At 42.3% G+C, this 17,716-nt stretch overlaps 1 protein-coding gene across 2 annotated transcripts in view; it reads right to left on the minus strand.

The window, feature by feature from the left end:
- Positions 1-17,716, minus strand: part of BAHCC1 (BAH domain and coiled-coil containing 1) — a 156,952-nt gene that overhangs the window by 19,806 nt on the left and 119,430 nt on the right. For both annotated transcript variants that reach the window (XM_051995391.1, XM_051995390.1), the window contains 3 exons: positions 8,530-8,729; positions 8,054-8,190; positions 6,158-6,286 (listed from right to left, as the gene is read on the minus strand). In XM_051995391.1, the coding sequence (XP_051851351.1) occupies positions 6,158-6,286; positions 8,054-8,190; positions 8,530-8,729 (466 nt within the window). The remainder of the gene's footprint in view (positions 1-6,157; positions 6,287-8,053; positions 8,191-8,529; positions 8,730-17,716) is intronic.

A 17,716-nucleotide genomic window follows, 5' to 3' on the forward strand; every position in this document is an offset into this window, starting at 1 on the left:
ATATAATAATAGGGATGCTCTCTTTTAAGGAGATTGTCTAACTTATCATAGGAGGCTGAGCTCAGGGGGCAGTCATTACATGTGAAAAGACAGAATGAACTTCAACCTCTAAAGATAGTCTTAGTTAAAATGGATGGACTCAAAATGCTGATGGAAGCATTTTTTTCCCCTTTTCTTGTTCTTTTTTTGGGGGGAGAGGAAGAGGAAATGTGGAGGAACATGGCTAATACAGAAATTTATTTTACATAACTCCATATTTGCAATATATTTTATATTTCTTACCTTCTCTTTGGGTAAGGGAGGGAGCAAATTTAGAATGGAAAAAAAGAATAAAGAAGTATCTGTGTTTAAAAAAAATGGATAGCCTCATTTATAAAATGAAGAAGGTAAGTAAAAGATGACTAAGTTTTATTATCTTGAGTCCATGCTATTTAAATTTTTTTTGATAATCATATTCAAAATAATTGATTTCCTTTGTAATACTACAAAATTTATTTATGCATTTGAAAACATTATTTTGAGAAGAGGTCCATAGGTTTTACCAGATTGCCAAGGGATCAGTAAAGGTTAAGACCCCCTTCTTCTAGTCCTAAATTGAATGTCCTTCCCTATAGACCCTTACATAGCCAGTAAGCAAAGCTGCTGGAACTATAGTCTAAAGACTAGAAAGCTGGAAGAAACAGAGGAAAGTAGATTCCCATTTTTTCCTTCCTTGATGACTTCATTAAATTCCATGGGGGTTCAATTACTATCTCTATGCAGATGGCTCCCAGTCTCTCTCCTGAGCTTCCATCCTATACCACCAATTTCTTTTTTGGATATTTCAAATTGGATGTCCTGTAGGCAACTCAAAGTCACTGTGTCCAAAAGAGAAGTCATCATCTTTTCTTCCAAATTCAGCACATCATTCTTTTTGGGACTAGATTCAGTAACCTGATGTCACACTCAACTCTTCCCTCTCTTCACCACCTATATCCAATCTGCTGCCTAATCTTGTCATTTCCACCCTCACAGACTCTTGCTATACTATCCCATCTCTCCATCCCTCTCTCCTTACAGTTTTGGAATAGTCTCCTGGAGTGTACCTGACTCACCTCTTTCGCCACTCCAGTATATCTTCCACACAGCTGCCAAAGTGATAAGCCCTTCACAACTGGGTCCAAAGGATCTTTTGGGTGTTATTATATTCTGACTTCCCTTCACACATTCCATTTGCAGCCTACTCCACCTCAGCTCTGCTTCTTTCACCCTGTGTTTTTTTCATCACTCAGCTCAACACCCAGATGCTATACCCTCCTCTTTAAAATCACCTGGTATCTATTTTGAATCTGTGTTTGTGTGTGCGTATATATACACATACATACACACATATTTATGACACACGTACAGATTTCCTTTGATACAGGTAAAATCTTTGAGAGTAGGAATTGTTTAGTATGTGTCTCTAAAACTTAATTCAGTACCTGACACATAGTAGGTATTTAATAAATGCTTACTGATAAATGGATTATAGTATTGATAAATGATCTGCAGAACATCCTGCAGACCTGGAGGCCAATTTCTTCTAAGACACAATGGCTTTGATGAATTGGGGGAGCCATCAAGCTAGGAGACAGAAGCATTGTGTCTCTTGGGAGTTGCAATCCAAGATCACAGGATTTCAGAGCTGGATGCTATCTGAACCAACTTGGATCTGACAAAGAATCATCTCTACAACATCCGTAAAAAGTGACCATCCATCCTTTGCCTAAAGATCTTTAGTGAAGGAAAATCTACTGTTTCCCAAGACAACCCATTCTATTTTTGGAGAGCCCCAGCTGATAGTTTATTTTCGTTTATTATTGAACATAAATCTACCTTTCTATAGTGCCCATCCATTGCTCCTGCCTCTGCCCTCTAAGACTGAGATAAGGCTAATCCTAATTCCACATGACAAGCCTTCAAATATTTGCTTCTGGGTCCTCCTCTGGACTCTCTTCAAGGATCAGGAGTGGATCACTCATGCTCCTCTTCCATGGTTCTCAAAGGGTTTGGGTTTTGGCTATTGCTATAGCTTAAGTTTATGGGAGGGGGAGAAGGGGAAGGCCTGTGGGCAAGAACTATGCCAAGGGAATTTTGGGTCCCCTAACATTTATCTCCCTTCCAGAGTCCTTAGTCTACCACCACTGAGTCACTGGAGAAAGTTTTGAGTAGCCCAGAAGATGAAGGATGATCCATCATCTTTCACATTTCAGACCAAGCCACCAAACCCTGCAGCAGCGCCAGGCTGCCACAAACTCTCCCTGTTCCCTAGCACTGAGTCCACTGCTCAGCCTGGGGCTGGAAGTACATGGTAGGCAATATTATTTTTAAAAATATAACAAATTTGAGAATGTTGATAGATGCAATGACAAATCATGATACCAGAGATATCTAAAGATAAACCACATCAGAGAAGTGATAGACTTCATATGCAGAATGAGACATATGTTTTTGGACATAGCCAATGTGGGAATTTGTTTTTGCCAGGCTGTGAACAGGTTGTAAAATGTTTGTTTATTTATTTTTCAATAGGGGGAGGAGAAGTGGTTAGTGTTAATAAATCAGCATAAATAAATAAGTGGGGAAATGTTTTGTATGTTATATAAGTAGGTATCACAGGTATGTTATAGATACTATAAGATACCTGTGTTATGGTGAGCTCTAAAGCTAGTAACGTTTATATTATTATAATTATATACCCACATAGAGCTTAAAATAGGAAAACCTTCACTTAAATTTTTCAAAACCAAAAAGCACTTAAAAAACCATAGCTACTCTTTATAAACTGGGCCCAGCCTATATGTCCTTCATTCTTTCCAGGTTCCAGACATAAGGAACACCCCTTGGCCAACCTATACTCTACAGCAGACACCTTCAAAAAAGTCACTTCTGAAGGATTTCCAGGACCCAAGACTGAGTCCATTAGAAAAACAAACTTCCCTTGGAGGGTTATGAGGTCACAGTTATTTGGTAGGTCTGGATCTTGGTTTAACTCTGCCCAGTTTGAACTGCCCAGATTAGCCACACATATTGTTACAGGCAGATAGCTTCACTGCTACACACCATTGCTCAGATTACTGTTCCCGGATTATAACTGCCCAAAGGTACCCAGACTTGTCCCAATCTTTATAGCTTTCAAAGGGACCCAGGTGTCCATTCCCCTTTCTTTTGCTTTAACCAAAAAGATCCTTGCTTATGCTGGAGACCAGCAAAAGGAAATGACTAAATTCCACCATTTGGCCTTCCCACCATGCTATAGGCAGATTTTGAGGCTCTAAACCCAATCCCTAACTTCAGAGAACACACCTAACTGGGATTTACTAGGCAGGATGGGGCCTGAGTTTCCCTCTCTAATCTGGCTCCTTCCTCATCCATGGCCTCTGGAGAGAAGAAGAAACAATAGGGCTGGAGATTAAGGGGAAAGGCTGTTGCTAGGAGGAGGTTCCATCATTAGTGGGCTCTGAGCACCAAGTCAGGAGACAAAAGAGGAGAGGAGGGGGACAGACCCTAGTAAACTGGAGTCTACTTTACCGGCCTGGGGAGCCTTCCTCCTCTTCCTCTCTCTCTCTCTCTCACACACACACATGCACATGTCACTCATACATACAGCATGCACACATACCACCCAAGACATACACGTGTATATCACACAATGCACATATGTGTAGGTACACCACAAACTCGTGTACACAACACACACTTTAAATGCTGGCTTTGAGGGAACAATCACAGAATCAGGCTAGTGAGCACAACTCTCTCACTTCACCCAAAAGGGAAACTGAGGGTCAGAAAACTAGTAAATGACAAAATTTAAGATGAGGAGCTCTTGGGGTCCTTCTAGTGACTGGGGAAGATGAACACAGAACATGATTCCTAAAACCCATGGGGAGGAATGGGGAGGATGAAGAAGAATAGAATAAGGAATCATGGGCCTCCTGATAGGGAAAAATCCTTGACAAGCAAAGACAGGTTAAAGTCCCTGCCAGAAGTGGTCACTGGGCTCCTGTCACCACCTGGATCCAACCACAGACTCACTAGATCTGATATGGTGCTGTAGGGGTCAACAAACACGCTGTCAGGACTTGGTTGGGCGTTCTAGGAAGGTCCCACCCTTTTGATGAGGGTAAAGAGCCATCCTTATACTCCCAACACCTCATTGACTCACTTCCCATAATTCTTGATTTTCCCTGTCTCAAAGCTCTCTTCAATCCAATCCATCTTCCATCTAACCGTCAAAGTGACTGTTCTAAAGTGCTGTTGGATCATGCCATCCCACTATATTGCTGTGGCTCCCTATTGCCCCTAGGATCAAATATAAAATCCTCTGTTGGATTTTTAAAACCCTTCATAACCTGCACCCTTTCTAACTTACCAGTTTTCTTACATTTTATTCCTCTTCTCCCGCTCCCATTATCTCCAGTTAATCCTCTATCTTGTTTGTACATAGATGTTTGCAGGTTGCCTTCCTGATAAGACTGTGAACTCCTTGACAGATTGCTTTTTTGCCTTTCTCTGTATTCCAAGCACTTAGCACAGTGATAAATTCTTGCTGATTGGCTAATTGAGGGAGCAAAAATGGGACTCACTGTTGCTCATCAATAAGTATCCCAGGTTGTAGGGCCCAATAAAGCCACTTCTAAGAACCAGGATCGAGAAGGCGAAGATGGGGGATACCTCAACCTCTGCTGTCCTGAAAGGGCACCTGCCCAGGTCATGGAACAGAGCTACAGCATCAAGCGGCCCTAAGGGGAGTTCTTCTGATAGCACTCAGCTAATCAAGGCCCTGGAGGTTCTGGTCCAAAGGTTTTGCCACCTAACAAGCTACGTCTGGTTCCTTCTCGATGCATCTTGAACTCCTTCCCAACCCAGACTGGGGAACACCCCGGAGCCTGGTCCAAGCGGGCCTCCCCCTGTGGGGAGCAGAGGGAGCAGAGGCTGGGAGGAGAAGCCAAGGTCTCTGGCGCTGATGTGGGGCCTGATCTGGGAGGTGGGGGAGGGGTTGGGAGAAGCCGCTCCGGGACAGCTCGGAGGAGAACATCCCCCAGCCATATGGTAGGGCCCTGATGCAACCTGAAGCCAACACTAACTTCTCCCCCCCCCTTCTAACCTTCACTACATTTGCTAATGTTTTGTGACATAAAACCCAGAGATTAATTTTTTTTCTCTGTCTTAATTGAAGGAACCATTTAGTGCAGATTTAACTATTATTACCAAATCATCAGGATTGATGCAGTGCACACACACTCACTCCAATCATGTTTGGAAGAGCTTGGAGGATTTATGCAAATGGGCCTGCCGGGAGAGGCAATTTGTAGCAGAGAAGGACAATTATAGAGGGCCCGGGAGTGCGAGAATGACTGCGCCGGGCGGGTAATGGATAATAACAAAGCGCCAGCAGCAATGAACACCATTGCAGCGTGACCAACGACTTTATACAGCACAGATAAAGAGGCTTTTATGCAACACGGCCTCACACTTCAGAGGGGGGAGGCCACAGGGCGGAGGGGGGAGGGGAGGTGGGGGAGGGGGATGTTGGCTCCCAAACTAGGTGATCAACATCGCAGGCCCCCCGGTGTTGGTGCGGAGCCACTGGCCGATAGGGGGAGCTGGACTCAGGGAGTTTAGTGACCGTGACCAGTGGCTCGGTGAAAGGCAGGTCTGTGGCTCCACGGCCCGTAGCTGCCCCAACACGGCCTCCTGCGGGAGGGGGACGCCGCCCTGCCCGGCCCCGCTGGGGCCTCCCGGGGGTACACAACAGGGGACCCTCCACCAGCGGTTCTGGCTGCAGATGAACCAACAGGCAGATGCTACAACACAGGGACCACTCAGAAACACAGCGGGCTAAATAAAGAGAGCTCCTGGAGCCAGAACAACAGCCCTGAGCCCTGGACAAGGAGCAGGGCACCCACCAGCAGGCAGGGGGCGGGGAAGAGGGTCCAAGGCACGAGGGTTGGTCAGCCCCACTCCACGCCATCCACTGACTCGGCTGGCACAGAGGGCAGAGGCACTTGGAGGGCAAGATTGCTGGAACTGCGAGCCCCCAGAGCAGATGGGCTTGGGGGAGCCCCAGACTTCGCACCCACTCCTTCCTTCCTGTTTGAACTCTTCCCAGCGAGACCCCCTAGTGAAAACTCACTTGACTTTTTTGCTGTCACACTTGGGAAGGTGGCTGCCCTGTCGGAGGGTTGGCAGAATGCCCGAGTGCTTTCGTTTCCTCGGTCGCCCCGGCCCTCGCCGAGCTGGGCTTCTGGAGCGCTCATCTCTCCTGGATGGGAAGGCAAGAGTATAGTGAGAGGCTTCTCTAACCCAGAACTCGGTCCTGCCCCATTCTCCCTCTGGGCTCATGGGCTGGAAGAGTCTTTCTTTTGAGTTCTTTGGAGTCAATGAAGACAAAGCTGAGAACCAGCTCGGACACTTTCAGATGTCTGAGGGGCTGCCATTTATTCCGTGTGGCTATTGAGGGCAGAAGATTTTTTTTAGCTCAAGGTAAGTCAGAGAATTATACAGAATCATATACTAGACCAGTGGTTCTTAATATTTTCCCCTGGAAACTTAGCGAAATCTATGGACCCTTTCTTAGAATAATATTCTTGAGTGCATTAGATAAAATACACACAAAATTACAAAGGAATCCAATATTGTTGAAATACAATTATCAAAATGTTTTTAAAACACAAATTCACCCCAGGTTAAGAATCCCTCATCTTAGAAAGAACTGGAAAAGATTTTAGGGGTCATTCAGTCCAGCCTCCCTTTTTAACAATTTTCTAAAAAAATTAAGGCATCCTCCTGTGTAATAGGCTGCTTTATGAGTGCCTCATAGCTGGAAGTGGTTAAGCAAAAGGTCAGATGAACATCTATCAGGGATGTTGTAGATGGCCCTACCTCCCATATTGGGCAGGAGATCAGATTAAGATGACCTCGATTGTAACCCTTACCTTCACAGTGCTTCTATGACACTACTTAAGTGGCCTTCCTTCTTAGGCATAAACTATTTTATTCTCTAGACACCCATGATAGAAAATGAGGAAAGGAATGAGCAGATTGTTTCAGAAACCCAATCCTTGAAGCTGAGTGACCTGCTCAGAGTTCTAAATTAAGGCAGTAGTGGGAAACCAGGATTTTACAATCCATCTTTCATATGCTTTTCAGAATAACTTTCCTCATTCATAGAACTGGATGTATCATTTTTCTACTCAAGAATCTTCAATGATTCCTCATTGCCTACTGAATTAAGTTCAAACTCTTTTTGCCTGGCATTTAAAGCCACCCAAAATGCAGTATCCCCTTTCTTTTCCAGTATTCTCTCCTATTATTTCCTACACATTATATATTCTAGCCAAACTAAACTACACTCTTTTCTTCTTTGCCCCTCAAACATACTCTGAATTTTTCTTTATTCCTAAGATCTATAAAATCCTCCTTTCCCACCTTTTTTTTCTGGTGAATTTTCACCCATTTTTAAAAACTTAACCGACTCATGAATTACTTTTGTCCACAAATTTCTCCTTGATGTCCCTTCGTTAATAATGATTATCTTTCTGTGGACCACACATAGCACTTTATTAAGTAACTCTCTGGTGTACTTGTGTAATGTTATATATTACTGTTGGGTTGGTATTTTCTTCTAAAACTAGACATAAATTCCATGGGGGCAGAGGCTATATCTTATCTAAACTCTGCATCTTCCTTAGCACCTAGCACACTCTTCTGAACATCCTAGTTGCTTAATACCTGTTTGTTGATTTCTTATTTTTAATTTCCTGCCCACATTCCTAGGCTGTTTAAGTCTATTATCTCTTTTCACACGTTTCACTAGGAATGGATTTGATTTTACTTTTAGTGGTTTGCTTCCCTGGTTAGTGGGGGCACGGAGAAGGGGCAGAGCTGTCTCAGGATTAACTACCAGATTGTTCCCTTTCCCTTTTTCTTGGCTGGTTCATGCTCTTCTCTTTTCCCATTCCTGCTATTCCACTCTCTCCTCATATTCCAGGTCCTCCATATTCAGCCTACAGGCTTCCTACAGACTTACTCATGGTCATGCCGGCGCTGCAGTTTGGCTAATTCCCGCTGCTTTTCCTTGTATCGCCTCTGCAGGTCTACCAGCCGCATCCTCATTTCCACTTCCTTCGTGCCCAGCTGGTCAATGGCAGCTTTGAGAGGGCATACCTGGTGAACAGGGACATGGGAGCCTCTTTAGGGGTCAAAGGAACACTGGGGAAGCAAGAATCAATCAATTCCAGTCATAGATAAGGTCCAGAGGTCCAAGGAAAGGTTTCTCAGGCCTGATGAGGACATCCCCAAAGGAGGATTTCCTTTCCTTTCCTGTTTAGGAAGGAGAGAACTGAAGGAAGTTGTTCTGGGGAGCAGAGTGAACCTTCCCCAGTCCAACACTGGAGACAAACCTTCCCCAAAATAAAATCATGCGCTAGGACATCCCCTCACACCTCTTTTTCGCCATCTCCCTGCCTGGGTGACCAGGGAGATTTGGGAGAATCTTTTACTCACAGGTTTGGTTTTCGGGGTCCATGTGTATTTGCGTCGGAGAATTTGCATTCGGGGTGTGAGGGTGGAACAGCAGGGACCAGAAACAGGGACTCCAGTTGCAGGAGGTCCAGTCTCCAGGCTTGCAGCCTCCACTAGAGACCAGGCAGCAGCCAGTGTAGCCAGATGTTGCAGGTTGAAGTCCATCAAGTCTTCCTCTTCAACTGGATGGGAAGAGGGTTAATGTATGTGGGGGAGAAGGGAGATGAAGGAGAGGGGATAAAGGTGGAGGTGGAGAATAAGGAATTTTTTACCCAAGGAAAACTGTCCTAGCCTTCTCTAACTTGATTATTACTAGCTATGTGACCACAGATGAGTGACTTAATCTCACTGAGTCTTAAGTCTTCTCATCTATAAAATGGGTATAGTAATATTTGAATTGTTTCTCTCACAGAACTGTTTCAAGGCCTTAGTATTCTCATCTATAAAATGGAGATAGTAGTATCTATATTGCTTATCTCACAGGACTGTTTTAAGGATCAAATGAAATAATGTATTTAGAATACTTTACACATATTAAAATGCTATATAAACACCAGTTTGTTTTATCCCCTCCTTGAGGTGTTCCTTATTTCAAATACCAGATTAGCAGGACAAGGTGTGTTTAAGTCATTGAAGCTCACTCCTTCATTCCCATGACTGCATTTCACATGGCCAGGCCCCGATGCTGTGGAAGTCATTTAAGCTGTTTGCCTCAATTTCCCCAACTGTAAAATGAGGATAGTATCAAACTACTCTGCAAGGCTGTTATGAGGATCATACGAGGTATTTATAAAAGATTTAACACAGTATTTGGCACAGAGTAAATACTGTACATCTTCCCCTGAAAAACTAGTTATTCAAAAGGGCAACTTTAAGTTGCTTTGAATTTCAAAACCTGGTCAGTCAGTGCCAGGGTGATCTTTTTTCTGCCTCCAAGGATTTGAGATGCTCATCTGTTAAGAGCTGACCTTATTACCAGAGAGGCAGAAAAGGCAAAGAGATAAATAGAGAAGGAATATTGAGGTGGGAAATGGATTGAATTCGAATCTGGGATCACTATAAATTTTATGCACATCTAAGAGTCTATTAGCTGGATTTGGTTTATTGATGATATTAATAACATCTTATTCTGATGAAGTGGATTTCTTTGACAAGAGACTTAACTCAGTTTCAATTGATAAATGATGGACAGAAGCAGCTACACCCAAAGAACACTGGGAAATGAATATAAACTGTTCGCATCTTTGTTTTTCTTCCCGGGTTATTTTTACCTTCTGAATCCAATTCTCCCTGTGCAACAAGAGAACTGTTCGGTTCTGCAAACATATATTGTATCTAGGATATACTGTGACATATTTAACATATATAGGACTGCTTGCCATCCAGGGGAGGGGGTGGAGGGAGGGAGGGGAAAAATCGGAATAGAAGTGAGTGCAAGGGATAATGTTATGAAAAAATTACCCTGGCATGGGTTCCATCAATAAAAAGTTATTATAAAGTAAAATTAAATAAAAAAGATATTAATAACATCTGACATTTATAGAATTAATAACAATAGGTAACATTTATATAGCACTTTAAGGTTTTCAAAGCACTTTACAAACATTATTTCTTTTTTTTCCTCACAATAATCTTGGAAGACAGATGCTATTATTCCCATCTTACAGGTGAGATAATGGAGGCAGACAAAGTTAAGTAACATGCCTAAAGCCATATAGCTAGTAAGTATCTCATGCTGAATTTGAACAAAGGTATTCCCCACTCCAGCAATACCTATACAGTTTAGTTACCTGTTAATACAATCTAGAAGCAGAGGGTCAGTGTTTCTGACTTCTGACAAGATAGTTTCTGAGCTAGGAAGATATGGATTCAAATCCTATTTCTTTTTTTAATATTATTTTATTTTTCAAATATATGCAAAGATAGTTTTCAAATATTCACCTTTGCAAAAACCTTATGTTCCAAATTTTTCTCTTTCCCTCTCCCCACCAACCTCTCCAAGACAGCATGCAATCTGACATAGGTTAAACATCAAATCCTATTTTTAATGCATATTGGCTATGTGAATGTGGTCAAATAACTTAACATCATAATTCCAGACAGTGCTCTTAAACCAGCAATTTTTAACTTGGGGTCTGTGATAATTGTTTTTCATTCATTCATTCCTTTGTAATCTTAGGTATATTATTTCATGCATTTAAAGACATTAAACAAAAGGGTATGAAGTCTCCCAGATTGACAAAAAGATCCATAGTACAAAAAGAGTTAAAAAACCTTTGTTTTGAAACCCTACTTTAGCAAAAAGGAATCAAGAAATTCTCCTCATCCAGGAGTCTTCTATATCCCAGCTATAGAAAAACTACAGATGTGAATGAAACCATGCATCTAGTCCCTATCTCCTTAGTGGTTACCAAGTATTTTACATCTATTATCTTAGATGATCCTCCCAACAGCCCTCTGAGATAAGGAGTGCCTATTATAACTATACCCATTTTACAGAAGCGAAAAATTCAGGTCATGGAAGGTAAGTGCAAGCTTGGAAGCATAGAAGCTAGTAAGTACTGGAACCTGGATACCTTTATTGGATCCCATAGGGGTCTTTGCCTGCCTTGTGCTATGGTGCTAGTGGCAGGTGTGATGATCCAATGATTACCACTGGGGTAGAGGGGGAGGGAGGAAACTGAGCAGCCTGATTAGGAAAAAAAAAAAAAAGACTAGTTTGGTTCTATTGAGATGCATTAATATAAAAAAATACATAATAATCTCAGGGCAGCTAGGTGATCCAGTGGAAAGACTGTGCTCTGTGTGTGCGTGTGTTTCCAAGTATGATTTTCTTCTTCCTGGGAGTCTTCATGGACATACTATCACAAGTATTATTTTGATATTTCAAGGATCTATGATTTCATCATGGTGAGAGCTCCTTCCATCAAGGCAGATCACAATACTCCTGCCATTTAATAGAGTCTTTTAAAAGTTGTCTTGGCCAAAAGATGTGTGTCACTTCTTGTCTAACTTTTGATCACAGACTTAGAACCACAAAAGAACCTTCAAGGCCATCTAGTCAGATGAGGAAACTGAGGCACAGAGAAACAGGATTTGGGTCCCTTGATTCCAAACCCATTTATCTATTTCATCATGTTGCCTGGGATTGGGAAACAAATGCCTGCTATGGAGAGTGGAACTTTTTTTGGTCATCAAAAATATTCATAAAATAAATATATATTTGACTTACATATATGTATACACACATATATAACTTAGATATGAATCAAATTATATTTTTACTAGGAAAAGGCTAAAGAGCCTACCCTAGTCCTGATTTTTTTGCCTGTGCTGATGTCTTTTCCCACAACTTCCTTCTTTGACTCTATCCACTTTTCCCAGGACTCCACGTTCTTGGGCAGCAGTGCCAGGATAGATGACGATTTCTTTGTTGGATTCCTCTCCAATCCACCCTCAATAAGAAGGTTGAAGAAACAAGAACAGAAACCCCTTCCCAGCAGAGAACTCTGCTCTGCAGGTTTTTGCGCCAGGTAGAGAAATGGGTGGGATAAACGGTGGAGGACTGAGAGATCCCTATTCAGCTCGGCAGTGGGTGACTGCCGCAGGCCCAGGGCGTGGGAATCTGGATTCCTTCCTGTTCTTGTGGCATGGATGCCAAAAGCTTTACTATCCTGCCTCCTTAGTCCCTACTCTCCTCCTTGTCTAGGTGTTTGCTGTTCTGGGGGCAGCCACAGCTGGATTCCACCAACCCCCATGGAAGCTGCAAAGGTGATAGAAGGGGGTGGGACAAGACTGTGGTGTTTTACTAGGGGGAGGCTTAAATTCCCTGGTTTCATTCTTCTTATCCAGTCCATTGCTAACCTATTTAGAGACAAGATGCTATTCTTCTAGAGCCTTGGCCCCTTATAAAATGGAGGAGGGGAAGGAGCTGAAAAGTGCTGAGATCCTGAGTCATTTAAACTTTCTCTGCTACTGGATAAAGCCTCCATACCAAGCTCAAAGGGCAGTTCACAGTGGGTATGCTTAAGGCTCAAGAATGAGTTTTTGTTTTATACTTGGGGGATAGGGAGCCCCAGACAGGCAGGGGTTAAAAATAAAAACAAGGGCGGGCCTAGGCCCAAACCACCCCCATCGCTCTCCACTTATACATCTGTTTGCTTCTAAAATACCAGGCAGTGCTTAAGGGGGGAGGAGGGAGGTTTGATAGAGATACTAAAGACCTCTACACAGAAACTTGTGCCAGGCCATGGTGTTGACAGCCATACCAGTACAGCAGTCCATGGAAGGAGCAGTTTGGGGTCACAGAGGGGCAGAGGAGTTCTGCAGGGATATAAAGGATGGTGTGAGAAAGGCTGGAAAGGGATGGCCAAGTCTTCCCTGGAATCCAGCCCTCCCCCTCCTAAGTTGTGAGGATGGTTCCCCCCTCTCATTATTTATTATGGAAAATACATTGGGATCTCTCTCTCTCTCTTCAGACCATCTCCTAAACTTGAGAACTTCTTCAGTGATCCAAAGAGTTTCTCTTCCTAGTTTCCAACTTGTACTGGAACCTGGATACCTTTAGTGGATACCTATAGGGATGAGCACTATCTCACATCCAAATATCCATTTCTGAGGCTAGAACCTCTCCCTTGATTCCCAACCCATACATCTTATCTCGTGGAGTGGTTTGAACTGTTTGACCTACATAAGTCACTTAGCTCCTTATAGAGAGGGAGGGAGGAAGAATATGAAAATGGAAGAATAGATTCTCCTTTGCCTGGAGATGGTTGAAAGGAAAGAAGAAAGGAAGGAAGGAAGAAAAGAAGGGAGGGATGGAGGGAGAGAGAAATGAAAAGAAGGGAAGGGAGGGAGGAAGGGAAAGAAAGAGAGAGGAATGGGAGAAAGGAAGGGATGGGAGGGAGGGAGGAATGGGAGAGAGGGAAGGGAAGGAGGGAGGGAGGGAAGGAGAAAGGAAGAAAAAGAGAGAAGGGAGGAAGGGAAGGGAGAAAGGAAAGGAGGAAAGGAAGGAGAAGAGAAAGACAGAAAGAAAAGAGAAGAAAAGAAAGGAAAAAGAAAGGCCACGTATGAAGGCAGGAGGATGGCCTATATGACCTTCTGTTGTTCCCTCCAGCTTTAAGGTTGTACTGATAAAACTGGCTCTCTCTTTCAGTACTTCCAGGAAGGACTTGTGGGAGATAACCAGAAATAAGGAGAGGAAGCACCTGCAGGATGCTGAGGCTAGGAGAGGGGAGGGAAGGAGGTATAGGAGGGGTTTATAGTCCCTGGTGCCAATATCCACTAAGGCCCAATTCAATTTTGATTCCCAAACCCAAAGCCTGGGGAAAGGGAGGGGCCAAGTTCAAAAATGGTACTTGAGTTCTAGGATGTAAGTTTCCAAAGCTTGGTGTCCAGGGACAGAGCTTCCTGAACGAAAAGAGGAAATGTCTCAGGTACAATAATCAGTGGCAAAATGATGGGTCAGACTTCCAATATTATATAGCCCTCTCCTCTGCATGATGTATGTGCACATACACACATGCTCCCCAGAACACTTAAACATCTGTACCTCTACTTCCTGGCTTCCCTATCAGCTCTGATGTATCAAAACAACTTAGAAGGCTTCACTGGAGATGATGATGATGACAAACTAGTATTTAAACAACAGTTTGAGATTTGCAAAAGACAAATATTCATTCATTTTATCCTCACATAACCCTGGGAAATAGGTGCCATTATTATCCCCATTTTTATAGCTGAAGAACCTGAGGCAGATGATAGTTATGTGATTTGCCCAGGTTCACATAGCTGGTAAGTGTCTGAGGCTGGATCTAAATCAGTTCCAGTCCCAGTGCTCTATCCACTATGAAGGTTGGGACACTGGGGGAGGCAAATATCCAACTAAATAGGTATGGTTCTGTTCTAGAACCATTTTAGAGCCCTGAGCTTAAAGCAGTCCTAGAATGAGATATTCACTTGTCCTAGATGACAGTTTTAAAGCTGAATGTCCAGTCAGGTTCCTTAAAGATTAGTTTTTTTCATTTTTACAAAGGAAGAAACAGAAGTCCAGAGAATGACCATGTGACTTGCTAAATGGCTAATACATTGCTAATACAATGTTCAAGGTTAGATTGACCTGGATCTTCCTATCTTCCTGACTCCAAATACAGCATCCTACTTACTACACTATGAGGCTAAGTAAATATGCTTTTCTTGAAGTTGCCTGATGTTTTGAAGACATTTGAAATGGTTTGGGATAGGGAATTTTTTTTGTGGGGGGTGGTAGTGGGAGGAATATAAGTGGGGAGAGTGTCTTGGAATGGACCGTGAAGAGGAGGAAGAATCTGGGTCAGAGATTCAATCACCACCAACAGAAGGCAAAAAGAATAGAAGGCAGCAATTAAAATTCAACTCATGCCATGGATTTCAATAAGATGGATTTGGGAGTGGAGAGGATGCCTAAACTTCTGGGCCGGTTTTGTAAAAGAGTTTTTCCTCTCTCTTCTAGGGAGGGAAGGACTTAAATGTTTCACATGCCAAGAATAGGAGACACAAAGTCTTTCTCTCCTTTCCTCACCTTCTCCTCACCCAGTCTTAGACACATTTTAAGGAGTTGATCTGCCCTAAATGGACACTTCACCTAAGGCAAAGGGACCTAATTACCTAAAAATGTTGCAAACACTCCAAATCAAGAATGGAACAATTGCCTGGGTTGCCTTCTACACTAGTGAATTAGTCTTAAGCTTCCCTCATACTGCAGGAATAGAAAATGGAGACACACCCTAAAGTTAAATGAAAATGGGACTGGAGGTCTGTCTATATTTTGTGGCGGCACAGCCAGATCAGAAGGGACAATCCTATAAAACATAGAGAAGTGAAGGAAAGTAGTGAAAGCAGAGCGCTTATTATTCTGGTTCTGTCCAAAGATCCTTACCCTGATTATAAGCCTTTATCTTTTGCTTTTTGGAATATCTTATCAATTTCTCCTTTCCTTTAACATCTTAGCTGCCATGTCTTGTGTGATTCTGAACATGTCTTTCCCTGTTCCCTTCTTGGTACTTAAACTCATCCTTTTTTTTTTTTTTTTTTTTTTTTAAACTACATGAAGTACTTTTTCTTTAACCTGGAAACTCTGAATGTTGGCTCTGATGTTCCTAAGGAGTTTTCATTTTGGGGTAACCAATGGTTTTTTTTCTATTTTTTTTACTTTACCCTTAAGTTATAATGCCTCTGGACAGTTTTTATTTATGACTTTTTAAACATGATAAACAGATATTTGGGGAGGGAATCATGATTTTCAGATGTTATAATAATTCTTGATTATATCTCCTAGACTTGTTTTTCAGACCAAATTTAGTATACATTGTATTTTCTTTTTTTCCTCCCAGTCTTCTGATTTTTTTGTTATGATATATTTTTTATTGTCTCAGGAAATCCTTACTTTCCATTTGGTCTATTCTAATTTTCAATTCAATTTGTGGATAAAGTTAACCACCTGCTGTTCTATGCTATTAATTTCTTTCCCATTACATTTTATATCTCTTGCTTCATTTCTTCCAGGTACTCCTGTAGTCCTTGTGGCAAGGTCAATTTCTTATCTGAGCTTCTACCTGGAAGCTGGACTTAAAGTGGAGTTACATTCTCTGTCTGGGCTTACCTCTTGGATCCTCTCAATCTACAGTATTTCTTCATTGTGTTTAGCATTTTCTTCTGTTTACTCATATCTACAGGATTTTGTGCTCTGCTCCCTCCAATTCTCTGGACTGGATCAGCTTTTTTTGGCCCTCATTTATAATTCCTGGGTTTGGGTTTTGTCTCCAGGCATCTTGACTCATGTTCTGGCTTCAGATCTTTCCCTAGTTTTTCTCTGCAAAGTGCTATATGTGAAGTTAGCTCCAATCCTTGCTGTGACCCTGACAGTTTAATCTAGATATTATTAACTACACCAGCGTCAGACCTCCTACAAGACCTCAGATGTTTTGAGGGAACTGAACTCATCTTTTCTTCTGCCTTGAGCTTAGCTATGAGCTGCCTGGGTGCTCCTGCTATAGCTATAGCTCTCCTGCTATAGTTCAGGAATGGGCTATCTATCTTCTGGCTTAGGAACAGACTGACTACGTGTTAGTCTGGGGAAGCTAGTTTGCACAGTGGTTGGCTATTATTATTAGTCTAGCTCTATCTCCTTTGGTGGGTCCCAGCCGCCTCCATGCTGTGCTTTCCACCCACCTTTCACATACAAAGTTTCTGTAGGTTTCTAGCAGCATATCTGGATAGTCTTCATTGTTTTTTATGGTGTATTTTATTTTATTTTAAAGAATGTTCATGGAAGTGATTACAGAGGATCTGAGTTCCTATAAGTCCTACATGCCATTTTTTTAGCCAGAAATCTCCAGATGACTTCAGCTGATTAAGAACATCTCCAAAGACTCTCACTCTACAGTTTCACATCCTATATTGCACAGATAGTTCAGAAGATAGAAACTGGACAGGGAGCCAGAAAAACCCAAGTTCAAATCCAGCTTCAGACACTTTCTAGCTATGTGATCTGGGCAACTCACTTAACCTCTTTCCTGCCTCAGTTTACTCATCTGTAAAATGGGAAAAATAATAATAGTATCTCCTTACCAAGGCTGTTGTGAAGATCAAATGGTATTTGCAAAGTACTCTGCAAACCTTAAAGCATAAATGCAGATTGTATTAGAAGAGAGTGTCATTTTTCCTCCAAGTCCAGAGAGAAAATTACTTGGCTTATGAACAGAATAGAGACTCAGTACCAGGACTCTCAGTTTCAGTCCAGCTGTCCCTAGCATGAACCTAAGTAGCCTCCCCGGTGAAAGATGTAGTCTCCATTTCATTGGGTGAAAATATATCTGTCCTGGTGTGTGTCACCCTTGGGTAGTAAGGAGAAGACTAACTATGAGATCTGGATAGAAACTGTGGACACATGTGGTTCTAGCCCGAGCTCCATTCTTAGCATCTAATCATTTTGTTGCACTTGTCTCCTGTCTTTCTCTACTTTTCCTCTCTGCAAATCTTTCTGTTCACAAGAGAAAAATCACCGCGTGATTAGATCAGATTTCCCAATGACTATCTGAAGAAGTTGTCACTGCATTTATAATCGGAGAAAGAATTCTGGATCCATTTTGATCACACAAGTCTGGCTGATTGACCCAGGAAGAATGTGTCC

This window comes from Antechinus flavipes, chromosome 4 (assembly GCF_016432865.1).
Source record: "Antechinus flavipes isolate AdamAnt ecotype Samford, QLD, Australia chromosome 4, AdamAnt_v2, whole genome shotgun sequence".
NCBI classification, from domain to species: Eukaryota; Metazoa; Chordata; class Mammalia; order Dasyuromorphia; family Dasyuridae; genus Antechinus; species Antechinus flavipes.